Source organism: Pteropus alecto, unplaced genomic scaffold, assembly GCF_000325575.1.
Source record: "Pteropus alecto unplaced genomic scaffold, ASM32557v1 scaffold86, whole genome shotgun sequence".
Taxonomy (NCBI): Eukaryota; Metazoa; Chordata; class Mammalia; order Chiroptera; family Pteropodidae; genus Pteropus; species Pteropus alecto.
In genome coordinates, this window is record NW_006442109.1 from 12,708,299 (window position 1) to 12,721,618 (window position 13,320).

Here is a 13,320-nt window from a genome sequence, read left to right on the forward strand (position 1 = left end):
TAGAAAAGACTTAGCTCATTTTTATAGATATCTTAAAAGTATGTTTTATAGAGGACATCATTTAAAAGATATTTTAGCAAAAGGAGACATTTTAAACTTCTCATGTATGACATTAATTAAGAACTTGGCATAAAGCAATTGATCAGAACTGCTTAAAGTCCTTCAACAATGTTCATAGACTCGTTATATTTTAGAAGAGCCCTCACAAGAGATTCTCAGCTAATTTAATTTGCCTTTCTGCTTTTAGTAGTAGGCTATGGTTAAAGATTTCAAATTAAGTAAGGCATGTTCTTTGCATTACGTATAGAACGGTTCTATTAAAAAGGAAATGAGAATTTCATCTATTTGTTTCTAGGTCTTACAGCCCTGTTCTTTATTTATGGAAAAACATACATGGGATTCAGGAAAACAGAATATAAATATTGTATTTGGAGAATTTATAATTAAGGTTAGTGCCTATTATATTATTTGGATGAAAATTAATTCTTATTTTTCTAATGATATCTTTTGATGTCTCTCATAACTAGACCATTATGCTGGTCATATATTCAGTAATCAGTAAATACCTCTGACATTAAAATACATTTTTCTTTAATGCAAATATTTGCTTTATTTTCTTTGAAAGAGTACTTTTAAATATCTACAAATGATCAGGATAATTTTTATCCATTATGTTCATGTGTGTGTGGTGGGGACATTGGGTTTCAGGGGGAGAGCAGAGATGGGGTGGGAAGAGGAAGGAAGGATGGAAAAATGAGATTTTTATTATTTTATTTGTAGTAAGTTATTTTTAGACTTTTATGTGTAATTTGACTGAACTTAAGAATTATGTGACTTTTATTTGGTTTATAAAATATTTGTAATGGTAAATGTATGCTAGAAATAAATTATTAGGATTTGCTTTTTCTTTAATCCTTTACTTTTGAAGTATTGGAAAAACAATCTCTTTTCTCCAGTGTCATTCATATTATTTATTACCTCATGACCAGTTATAAATGGATAGAGAATGATTTCCAAAATTCATTTCTCTCTCTGTCCAAAGGACACAAAATTGAGATGGCTAATACCAACTGATAGTAGCTTTACTATATAGGTGAATAGCCAATAGTGATGAAACTCATATCATTTGAATTACCATGTAAATAAAAATGCAATTTTCTCTTGATATTTTAAAATACTAAATCATTTAGATTGCATTTTGTTAACAGATTTACTTTTTTTTTTTTTTAAGACTTAAAAGTAGTAAACAAAAGTAAAACTTGAATTTGTATGCACTTTGTCTAAGTCACTAGGATAAGGTGCTGGGGGGATTATCTTTTCATTTCTTTGTATATCAGTTTATTTATTTAGTCAGTAAATATTTTTTGAGTTCTTACTATATATGAAAAATGTCCCTGCCTTCAAAAAACTTAGTGATGTATGAGAAAGAAGTAAACCAGTGACTCTAGTTTTCAGTGGTAGAGGCATGCACAAAGTGCTGTTGGGAGCACAGGCAAGGGGCCTCTAACTCAGACCAGGACATCAGGGAAAGCCATCTGGAGTGGGGCTACTTGAACTGAGTTTTGAAAATCCGAGGGAGGTTAGGTGGAGAGGGAGTGGAGGGGTTATCCACAGAGAACCAACAATATGCATAAAGGCAGAAGTGTGAAGAATCCTTTAAGGACTTAGAGGGGTGCCCACGTGGCTAAAGGGAATTATGTGGTGGAGTTGTAGGATTGAGAGCCCTATAGGTGACATTAATAAGACAAAGAAAAAAGAATTGAGTTGACAGGTACGTTTGCATACTAGATCCTTCTTTTGGTGATATAATCGTATCTCTTTAGCATATTGAACAAGTAAGAGTTATGAGAATGAACAATAGGGAAATCTGCTTCACTTATTTAACCTAGTATTGCACAAACTTTGAGAAATCCTGGCTAGCTAATTGATTAGACATCAGGTCACAAAGAGCTTTGTGTCCTAAGCTAAAAGGAGTTTTCATTTTATCCTGAAAGTTATGGGAGGTTGTTGAAGATTTTAAGTATAGGAATGACATGCCCAGATTTGGGTTTTAGAAAAATCATGCTGCTAGGAATGTGGAGGGCAGACTGAGAGATGCTGACTGGATATAGAAGACATCATCAGTATAAAACTAAGGCTCAGAGATAGGAATGAACAGGTGACCAAAGATACTATCCAAAAAAAATAGGAGGTAGAATTTATAATCTTGGAGTAAGTGAAAGGGAGTCCATAGTGATTCTCAGGCTTCCCATTTCAATAAGACAAATGAAAACCATGTATATAAATCTTGATAAGGATCACACACTGTGGTTTAGTTAATACAGCTGCTTGAAAAATTAAAACTTCAATTGTATGTCTACATTTTTTTGGTCACATAACATTATTCTCTGAGTTGATCAATGTAACTTCAGGTTTTGACAGTTGACATAGAACATTAGTTACTTAATTCCAAATTAACCTGAGCAAAAATCATCATTATGAGGTTAGTTGATTTGACACATAATTTTGTGTGTTCTCTCTTGTTTTCCTGAGTTGTGAATTTAATATATTTAATATTTTTAATTAGGTACTTTAAAACTTTTGTATTATGTATTCTTTTCATCTGAGAAAGACTTAATTCTAAAATTTTTTCTTGCTTTTTTTTTTTAAAGATTTCACCCATTTTTTCCTGAGTCGTGGACTTGGGCATCAAACTGTACCTTTATTAGCACACAATTTTGTGTATTCTCTCTTGTTTTCCTGAGTTGTGAATTTAATATATTTAATATTTTTAATTAGGTACTTTAAAACTTTTGTATTATGTATTCTTTTCATCTGAGAAAGACTTAATTCTAAAATTTTTTCTTGCTTTTTTTTTTTTTTAAAGATTTCACCCATAATTCTTAATACTGTGATGACAATCATGGCTGCTATGTCTCCAAAGACAAAAGAAGATGAATCCAAAGATACTTCTAAGGAAATAGAAAATCTTTGGGGTGTCAAATCTGTTAGTGATTATAACTCTTGGTTTCTTGGTGTTGACGTGGCAACAGAAATAACAGAAAATTTCAAAGACATTGAACACCCATCAATAGAGGAAAATTGTGCTGTTGTTGTAGAGTCAATTCAAGTTACCTTAGAATGTGGACTTGGGCATCGGACTGTACCTTTATTATTGGCTGAGTCAAAGTTTTCAGGAAATATTAAAAATTGGACTTCCCTAATGGCTGCAGCTGCTGACATGACACTAGAGGTATGAGCACATCATTTAGTACCTCCAGAATCAACTTTTCAAAAGTACAATCGCAGAACTAGGATGTGAGCCTTTTTATTTGTTCATGGCCACAACAAGTATTTATGAGAATAGATTCTAACATTTAATTTTTTTATGTGTAGTGTTATTTATTTGGTCATTATTTTTTAAAGATTCTTTTACTAAATAATTTGTTCGTGGCAATAAAGTAAGAGACTAAAGGAAAATACACCCTCTTTATGTTCTTTGTGTCTTTGGGTATGTTGTTAAAATGGCTATGACAAATAACATTAATTACTTAATATTTTTACCTACTGATGATGGAAATATTTAGTTCAAGTTGAAAGACTCTCTTATGATAATTCTGTACCTTTGCAGGTTCACTATTACAATGAGATCCATGCTGTTTGGGAGCCATTGATTGAGAGAGTGGAGGGGAAGAGACAATGGAATTTAAGGCTTGATGTAAGGAAACCATAAAATATCTTTGTGAAGAATGATGCTATGCACATTGCTTTTTATTTTTTAATGAAGTGATTCTCAAGATGTTGTTTAATATCCTTGAGGCCCTTTTAGGGGGTTTATGGGGTCCAAACTCTTTTCATAATGATACTCAGACATTACATACCAATTGTTATTCTCATTCTCTCATGAGCATATGATGGAATTTTCTAGAGACTTTGTGATATTGAAACAGAATGAAAGCAGAAGCAAAATGAGAATCCACCTGTCTTTTCTTAAGACAGGCACTAAAAAGATGTGTAAATGTCCTTGTTCTCACTATATATTTTTAATAGTTATTTTTTATTAAAAATATTATGTATGTTAACTTGTAATTGTTATTTTTAAGTGAATATTTAAAATTTTCTCAGTTTTAATTTCTATACTTGATCTTAAGCAAGAGGCCAAGAAGCGATAAGTTTTAGTTTCTAATAGAGTACGTATTGATAAATAAAATCTGCATAAAATGAAGCTCTTCGGGATCCTCAGTGATATTAAGAGACCAAAAAATTTTAGAACTGCTGTTCTAGTTGATGAATTCTTTTGTGTCATCTCTTTATGTTACATCTTGAGAAGATGTCAGAATCCTAGATACTGAAGTACATTGTTCTAGATTAAAAGGAACATGAATTATATACCTTTAACAAATTATCACAGCACACCTCTCTCAGGCAATCTGACTGAGGTGTGAGACACTGAAATGGACTCAACAGATTCTTATTTTAAAGATGAGAACTCACTTAGCCTGTGTCCCAATTTCCTCTCAGTAAAGTAAAGTAATATATTGACCTACCTCTCTCTGGCATAAGCTCGCTAACAAAGAATGTTTTACAGGGCTTTTGAAATGCTATTGGAACAGAAAACTATGATGGAATCTGACAGCTGGTTGAAAGCTTATATTATTTATAGGTGTTACTGGTAAAAAGTAGAAGGAATTCCAGATATTAATGCCAGTAAGGATCAATTTACATTTCAGGGACATCGTAGATTGCTTATCAACACATAATGACCAGTCAGTCAGGCGACACGGAGTAATAGCTTGCTCTGGAAAATGCACGTGAGACAAATATTGTAGCAGGCTTCGAGTGCTTTCATGGTATAGTTATAAACATTTCTCTATGCACTGACTACACAGTGAAAGAAAGAATGCTGATCTGAGTTAAATCAAAGTGAAGCACTGAATATATTTGAAAATGAGACTTGGGGAGCCTTAGTAAAATGTGACCAGTTTGGGAGAATTTAACTATTGAGACTATTTTAATTTTATTAGTTGGGTAATAACTTAAAAATTTGTTGTGTTATTTATCCTCATAGGTAAAGAAGAATCCAGTCCAGGATAAAAATTTGATGCCAGGAGATGATTTTATTTTTGTCCCTGAGCCACAAACAGCAGTTCATATATCTTCAGCAGATACGATGAATATAACAATATCCAAAAGTTGTCTCAGTGTTTTCAACAATTTAGCAAAAGTATGTTTGATCCTTCCTTAGAATATTTCAAATGAGATTTTAAATTGAAACACGTATGGATTATTTTTGTTTATAATCAAAATTAATTTCTAAGATATGTGTAGTCATAGTGTAATTTTTTAAATTTGCATTTTGCAAAAATTTTATTGTGATGTGTTCCTTTCCAGGGTTTTTCAGAGGGCACTGCTTCTACTTTTGACTACTCTTTAAAAGACAAGGCTCCTTTTACAGTAAAAAATGCTCTAGGTGTTCCTGTTAAAGTACAGACCAATCATAATTTCAGACTAATGGGCTCCTGTGAGAAAGGTGATATTTATGATGTTGATGTTGGTCAGAATCTGGAATTGGAATATGCTGGTATGGAACCTTCTTGTCAAGGGAAACTGTCTATATTGAACCGTCAAGAAAGCTCCTTCTTCGCTCTGACCTTTGGTATGCTGTATTTATTTTATTTTAAGGGTATCTTTGGAACTATTAGTGTGGACTTATTTTTGACAAAAGATGAAAAAAAATTTTTGCTGCAGATACTTTGGGAGACAACATTTCTGAAGGCTCAAAATGATAAACTCATCTCGTTTTCTTCCTCTAAACTTGAGAAAATAAACTTGATTGATTTAAGAATTACTTTAGAAAATGACATTATTTTTATGTTTTTAAACAATACAGTGTATGGTATGCTTCAAAAAGGATGCTAGTTCAATGAGAAGATAAAAATAATTATAATCAGATGTCCTAAAATATTGACAGTAATTACCATCATTACAAAGAAAAGGCAACATAGTTCCTATGTAGCTGAGGGGATAAGGAATAAGTTGGATTTTGTTGGTTCTTTTTAATACATTCAGAAGCCCGAGAGAAATTGTTTTGGGTCTAGAATATTTATAATAATAACTAGTTTCCTTTCTTTTCTAGTTCCTGTGTCTTAAACAAGCATAATATATAGTCATTTTAATCATTTAAGCATGAGGGAGAATACTCTTGTCATTATTTTGAGGCACTGACAATCATTCTGTCTTAGAGAAATTTAGTTAAATTAACATTTGGGATGCTTCTCACTTATGCTCTGCATTAGTACCTCATGGATATACAGAAGTTGCAAAAATCCCTGTTGCCAGACCTGGTCGGCGATTGTATAATGTACGGAATCCCAATGCCAGTCATTCTGACTCAGTCTTGGTCCAGATTGATGCAACCGAGGGGAATAAAGTAATCACCCTTCGCTCTCCTCTTCAGGTAATACATTAAAGTGAATTGTGTACCTTTAAGTATATCAAGAAGTATTAAATTATTTATCTGAATATAAGAATATAGTATTCTTTATTTTAAATGTCTGATTAAAACAATCTTGTTAGTTTAAAGCCAATTTTTCTTTCCTTCTGGGTTTAAAATTAATGAAGCTCTTTGTCTATTCCTTTAAAGACTCAGAACTGAGCAATATTATATCATTTGGTTACAAAATAGGATAACATTCCATTCTCTTTGTATATCAGTTGCGATTGAACTTTTCAAGTGTGTGAAAGAATGAATATTAGCATGATCTCCCCCCACCCCAAAATAATTTCACATCTAATTCTGTATATTTTATTTCTACCTTTAAGGCTTTATTCATTTTCAGGTTTCAGTTTATGGTCAGCAAAAGAAATTTCTTCCTGGTTATAACATCAGATAAAAATGAAAGAATTTCAAATTTTGGCCATTGTTAGTTCCCAGTTTGCTATTAGTTTCAGCCTGTATCACATTGTAGTAAAGAAAAGAGAATTGTACTGCTTTTCCCCATATTTCCTTTGCTGTCTTTTCTGTATAGTCATGTAGTGCATTGAGAAAAAGTTGTAATGGAGAAAATAATATGGCTAATCTTCAAAGGTTAGTACGTATTATTTGAAAGATAACATTATACAGTAACAATAAACATCAGCATTTAATGTATAGAGCATGTGAATATCTTAATAATTTTCAACTGCCACTTAAACATTTTCATGTATGTATAGCTCTTAAATATTCTAAACATTTTCAATTACCAATAAAAGATATTTTCCAATATTGGGCTTGAAACTATATCTAAAAGTAACTGTGTGCAGCTCACATTTTTCTTTTGAATTGCTACATCTTTTCAAATAGTGTATGTCTTTTTGTTCAACAGATTAAAAACCATTTCTCTATTGCATTCATCATCTATAAATCTGTTAAGAATGTTAAGCTACTGGAGCCTATTGGAGTAGCAAGACCTGAAGAGGAGTTCCATGTTCCTTTAGATTCATATAGGTAGATACTTCCTTGAATATATTAAGCTTTAAAAGGTTCATAATATATATTTTTAATTCTGTGAATTGGCAATTTATATTCTAGAAAAGATAACCTCATATTTTTATTATCTAAAGATCTATAAAAGCCAGCTTTAAGGCATGTGCATAATTATAGAGAAATATATTTATATTATCATTGAATTTACCAGACGAAAATTTCTTGCTGTATATTTGCTGTTTTAGAATTTTCTTAGATCTGTTTTATTTAGATTATATTTGAAATTACTTTTTTTTAAGTTGTCATTGTTCACAGAGTATTTTTTTTTTCCCCCACAAAGTTCCTCTATCTGTTAGCATTGTGACTTTTGACAAGTTTTTTAACCTTTCTCAGCCTTGGTTTCTGTAAAAATAGGGATAATAGTACTTGCCTTGTGATGTTATCAAGAAGATTTAATGAGATTCTTTTTCTTAAGCTCTCAATAAAACTTTTGTCCCCACCTTGTTTTCTTTTTCTGTAGATGTCAATTGTTTATTCAGCCATCTGGTATCTTAGAGAATCAGTACAAAGAATCCACCACTTACATTTCCTGGAAGGAAGAACTCCATAGGAGCAAGGAAGTCAGATGCATGCTGCAGTGTCCATCAGTAGAAGTCAACTTTTTACCTCTCATAGTCAATACAGTTGCTCTGCCTGATGAATTAAGCTATATTAATACACATGGGGAAGACTGGGATCCAGCTTACATTATTCATCTTTATCCTACCCTCACCTTGCGGAATCTTCTCCCATATTCCCTCAGATATTTACTTGAGGTATGTCTCTTGCATTTTGTTTGATTTTTATTATTGCATTGAGTGAATTCTAGTTTTTTTATGGTATTTCTAGTTGAGGTTAGTGGTTTATGTAGCATACTTGTAATGGTTTAATATTAGCAACAGCAAAAACTGGTATAGCATCTGTTATGTATTAGCCACCATACTGTGTGCTGTACACGTATTAATACATTTAATTCTTACAAAAACCTCCTGAAATAGGTACTATTATTAGACTCATTTTACAGATGAGGAAACTGAGTCAGGGAGGGGTTAACTGACAGGCTCAAAACCCCACAGCTAATAAGTTGTAGAGCTGGAATTTGAACAGTCACTTTGGCTGCTTGCTCCCTACCACCTAACTCTGCTGCATCTGCTATAATTTAAGAACCATAATAATCTCTTCATTTTTTTATAATTTACTTATTTTTAAATTACAGTTGACATACAATATTATATTAGTTTAGGTGTACAGCATAGTGATTAGACATTTGTATAATTTAAGGAGTGATCATTCGAATAAGTCTAGTACCTATCTGACACCATACGTAGTTATTATATACTATTGACTATAGTTAGGTAAAATTCCATTAGCTAAAGGTCATAAAAAAGCCAGTGAGAAAATATTTCATCTTAATTTATTCTAAAGTTTATTTTAAAGTTAGTATTATGATTATTTGTTCCAAGTTTCTGTTGAACTTAAAAATAATAATTACTGTCCCTCTTAAGAAATAATAGAGAAATTTTAGAGCAATGAAGCATGATAAATATTTTTAAATTTCTATGTGTCACATGTTTTAAAATACAAAAGTCTTGAAAGTGTTTGGAACCTAAATTATTTCTTTTCTTTATCTGACAGTGAGCCAAACCTGACATTTTGGAGTCCAAAATTCATTAAATGAATAAAATTGTATAAAATACAAGAGAAACATTTAGTAAGAAAGCCTAATTTATTATGTTATTATTTATTTAGAAAATAATCATATCTTACTTAGTTTGTCAAAATAGATTTTGATACCACTTTCCTTAGTCTGTGAATATGGGAACCTTCGACATAGTATATAAATAGAAGATGAAGTTGGAGCCCAGGGAGCTAAATGGTTCATTTAATGGCATAGCTTTTAATGGACAGCAGTAGTGTTCCTAAGTATGGCTTTTGATTCTTGGTATAGATCTGACTTTTCTCAAAACTTATGGCCTTTACCCTACAAATGGCTGAAAGACAATTTCTGCCTTTGGCTATGATGTAATGTTTTCTTTTTAGTCCTTAGTGATTATTGGACATTCGTAATATATAAATATGGTACTGTATTGAAGACTTTTCAGTTAATCTGAATCTGGTAGGTTATTTAACATTTGTATAAAATATGATGTTGCTATTGCAAAGGTTTTTATTAAATCATTAAGCATATTTAGTTTTTGTTTGTTTTTAGGGAACGGCAGAAACTCACGAGCTAGCAGAAGGCAGTGCTGCTGATGTTCTGCATTCGAGAATCAGTGGAGAAATAATGGAATTAGTTCTGGTGAAATATCAGGGCAAAAACTGGAGTGGACATTTCCGTATATGTGATACACTTCCCGAATTCTTTCATGTGTGTTTTTCTTCTGAGTCAGCAGAAGTGATGACAGTTGACTTGTCAATACACATTAGACGAATTGGCAGTCAGATGGTGCTATCTCTCTTTAGCCCCTATTGGCTAATCAACAAGACTTCTCGGGTTCTCCAGTATCGTTCAGAAGATATTCATGTGAAACATCCGGCTGATTTTAGGGATATTATCTTATTCTCTTTCAAGAAGAAGAACATTTTTAGTAAAAATAAGGTATGTTTTTGTTGATATAACAAGTTAAAATAGATAAATTCCCAATTAGGAAACTGAGGAGTTATTAGCCTTCCCTAGAACCATGCTTACCTATTTGCTAAGTGCCATTGATATGAATTAGGTTCATGGAGACTTTTAAGGAATACATAATCAAGTGGGATATTAGGAACTAACAACAATTTCCTCTAGTGCCCTAGCATTACTTTTTTTCTTGAAGTAGTATCAGGTAGAAAGCTTGATTTTATGTAGTTTGCCAGTGATGAAATCGCATTTCAAAAGAGAGAACATTTGAATTTGGTGTATATTAACTGAGCCCTTCTATGTATGAAGCACTAGGTCAGGACTTTCAGAGAGAAACCTAATGCCTAAGCCTAGTCCTTTAGTCTCTGGTCCCTTTTTTCCTTTTCAGACTCACATGTTGGTATTGTTTACCACACACTTTCCAAGTGCTTACCTCTAGGCTTTTGTATATGCACCCTCTGCTTAGAATGCTGCTTCTCCTATGCTTTTTCTATCTGCCTTATCTTTTCTGGTTATCTGCTCTTCATCCTTTGCATTCTGCTCAAGTCCGACATGTGCGAAGGATTTTCTAACCATCTAACATGGGGCTAGATATCCCATCCATTTTTTCTTAGAACAGTGGTTCTCAAATTTCAGTGGGCATTAGAATCACCTAGAAGGCTTTTAAAACAGATTACTGGGTCATGCCTCCATAGTTTGATTTAGTAGGTCTGTGTACTGGGTACAGTAGGGTCTGATAATTTCATTTATAATAGATTCCCAGGTGATGTTGATGGTGCTGGTCCAGGAACCACACATCGAGAACCACTGTCTTAGAGTTTTGGTTAATATTCATATATGTTATTGTAATTACCTGCTTATGCGTCTGACATCTGGTTGTCCTCAGGTTTTTTATAATCTAGTTGGGCGGATAGAGCTTAAACTTTAAATTCCATAGCCAGAAGTAAACTTTTTTACCTTCTTACCTTGTCAGCATTTGGTACCTTTTATATGTGGTCTTATCACATTGAATCTTGTGTCATAATCCTGTTTCTCTGTTTGGTACCTTTTACATGTGGTCTTATCACATTGAATCTTGTGTCATAATCCATAGTATGTATTTCCTGTTTCTCTGTTTAGTTGGAAGCTCATTGAAGACATGAACTGTGTTCTGTTGTTTTCCATTCTGCTGATCACAATGCCTTTTATTTAGCATTTGCTGAATAATGTTAAAGGCATAAGTTCTCTGTGTGCTAAAACTTTATTTCTTAGATTAGCTCTATATCATAAGTCTGACACGGGAGCATTTACATTATAATTCTTTTTAAAACATCAGAAGGTCTCATTGTTATAAATCTTTAAATTCACTATACTCTTTGCATGGGTGAATGAGAAGGTGAGAACAGTGTATGGTATTGGCTCCTAGAGTTTCTGTGATTCTGTTACCCGTTTGCAATATGGCTTGATTGTTTTTTCTGTGTCCCACAATGCTAAATAAATTTCTAGTGGTCTAGCAACTTTCTATCAAATGAAAGTAATAAAGTTTTTTGTTTCTTATGTAATGGTATGTGTTCTTTGGTGTAGGTACAATTAAAAATTTCAACTAGTGCCTGGTCCAGTAGTTTCTCATTGGACACAGTAGGAAGTTATGGGTGTGTGAAGTGTCCTGCCAACAGTATGGAATACCTGGTAAGATTCTGCTTGCTTATTTACCTTTGGCTTTATTCATTTTTTTTTTTCAGTAAACCAACTGGATTAAGGAGTGCAGAAATTTGAATTCAAAGTGTTATGTGAATGACTATTATCTCTACAAATTTCTCTATGACTTCTAGTATCAAAGCAAAACCAGAATTTGTCACAGTTTAAGACAGAGAGTTGAATCCATCCAAGTAAGCAACTGAGTAAAATATTTAGGATATACTAGAATCCTCATTCCATACCAACTCCTGCCAAACATTTCTTAAATTTTAAATTTGACGGAAAATTTGAACAATCTGATGCCAATTGACCTGTTTTAGTATCACTTAGAAATTTTTATCTTGTTAACAGTAGGGATAATGAAGCAGCAAAACCTGAGCCTCTACACTAATTATAAAACAACTTGTATTTTGGTATGTTAAAAAGTAAAGAATACAAATAAATGAAATCTGTTATTACATGTTATCATTAGTTAAATTACCAATTGATGTTTCTTGAATTGATTTCTGATGGACCCAAACTAAGAAACCAAGATTTTTTTTCTTAGTGAGAAGACAATCATTAGTAGAATATGGCTGATAGTATTTACTTAAGAAGTCTTACTTTAAAATATTTTAAGAAGTCTCTGTGTGAATGATGTATGTGTATATGTATGTGCATGTGTGTGTATGTGTGTGTGCATGTTTTAAAGAAACTGTATAAAATACTGGTAACTAATAGGCTTGTTTATTTCCTTTCCACAGGTTGGTGTTAGCATCAAAATGAGCAGTTTTAATCTTACACGAATAGTTACTCTGACTCCCTTCTGTACCATTGCAAACAAGTCGTCTTTAGAACTAGAAGTTGGTGAAATTGCATCTGATGGCTCAATGCCAACGAATAAGTGGAACTATATTGCTTCTTCAGAGGTAAAATTTTCCTTTACTACAACTGGCTCCTAAAATAAATATAGACATATAAGTAAGAATTGTTTATACTTCATACTCACTTTGCCACTATACTTGTATGTTAAAATATGACAGCCAACTTCAAAAGATATTTTTCATACTGTAAGCATATGTTAAAGAAGAAAATTGTTGATATTTTTCCCTAGCCCGATCTCGATGGTTAACTCTAATTCTCTCATTCTTCCTATATGTGTAGAATGTGGATATGTGCTATGAAAAGTACATATAGTAATGTGCTGTGTGTTGTCTCAGTAGTCAAGATAAAGTCTTTGTATTGAAGAAATTTAAAATCTTGTTGGAGGGCTTAAGATTCATAAATTAACACATGGAGAAGATAGTATATGCTAAGTTATAGATGATCGTAGAATTTCTGAAGAGATGAGCTGGATGTCTCCTTGAAAATTACCTAAGATTCAGCCCTCTCACTTTACAGAGAAGTAAATTGAATCCCACACTTTTCTAAGGTTAGTAAAGTTAGAAGTTGAGATCATTGTGGTCACTAGATCAGAGGGGAGAGTTCCATAGAAGAAGTGGGATTTGAACTAATCTTTACAGGCTCAGTAAGATTTGAGGAGGTGAAGAGAATGAGGGAA

General features: G+C 32.6%; 1 protein-coding gene across 1 annotated transcript in view; it reads left to right on the forward strand.

The window, feature by feature from the left end:
- Positions 1 to 13,320, forward strand: part of VPS13C (vacuolar protein sorting 13 homolog C) — a 158,539-nt gene that overhangs the window by 103,172 nt on the left and 42,047 nt on the right. The window contains exons 52-62 of the mRNA XM_025038746.1: positions 356 to 448; positions 2,867 to 3,232; positions 3,611 to 3,697; positions 5,048 to 5,203; positions 5,371 to 5,635; positions 6,276 to 6,436; positions 7,344 to 7,465; positions 7,965 to 8,259; positions 9,693 to 10,082; positions 11,667 to 11,771; positions 12,524 to 12,688. Coding sequence (XP_024894514.1) covers positions 356 to 448; positions 2,867 to 3,232; positions 3,611 to 3,697; positions 5,048 to 5,203; positions 5,371 to 5,635; positions 6,276 to 6,436; positions 7,344 to 7,465; positions 7,965 to 8,259; positions 9,693 to 10,082; positions 11,667 to 11,771; positions 12,524 to 12,688 — 2,205 coding nt within the window. The remainder of the gene's footprint in view (positions 1 to 355; positions 449 to 2,866; positions 3,233 to 3,610; positions 3,698 to 5,047; positions 5,204 to 5,370; positions 5,636 to 6,275; positions 6,437 to 7,343; positions 7,466 to 7,964; positions 8,260 to 9,692; positions 10,083 to 11,666; positions 11,772 to 12,523; positions 12,689 to 13,320) is intronic.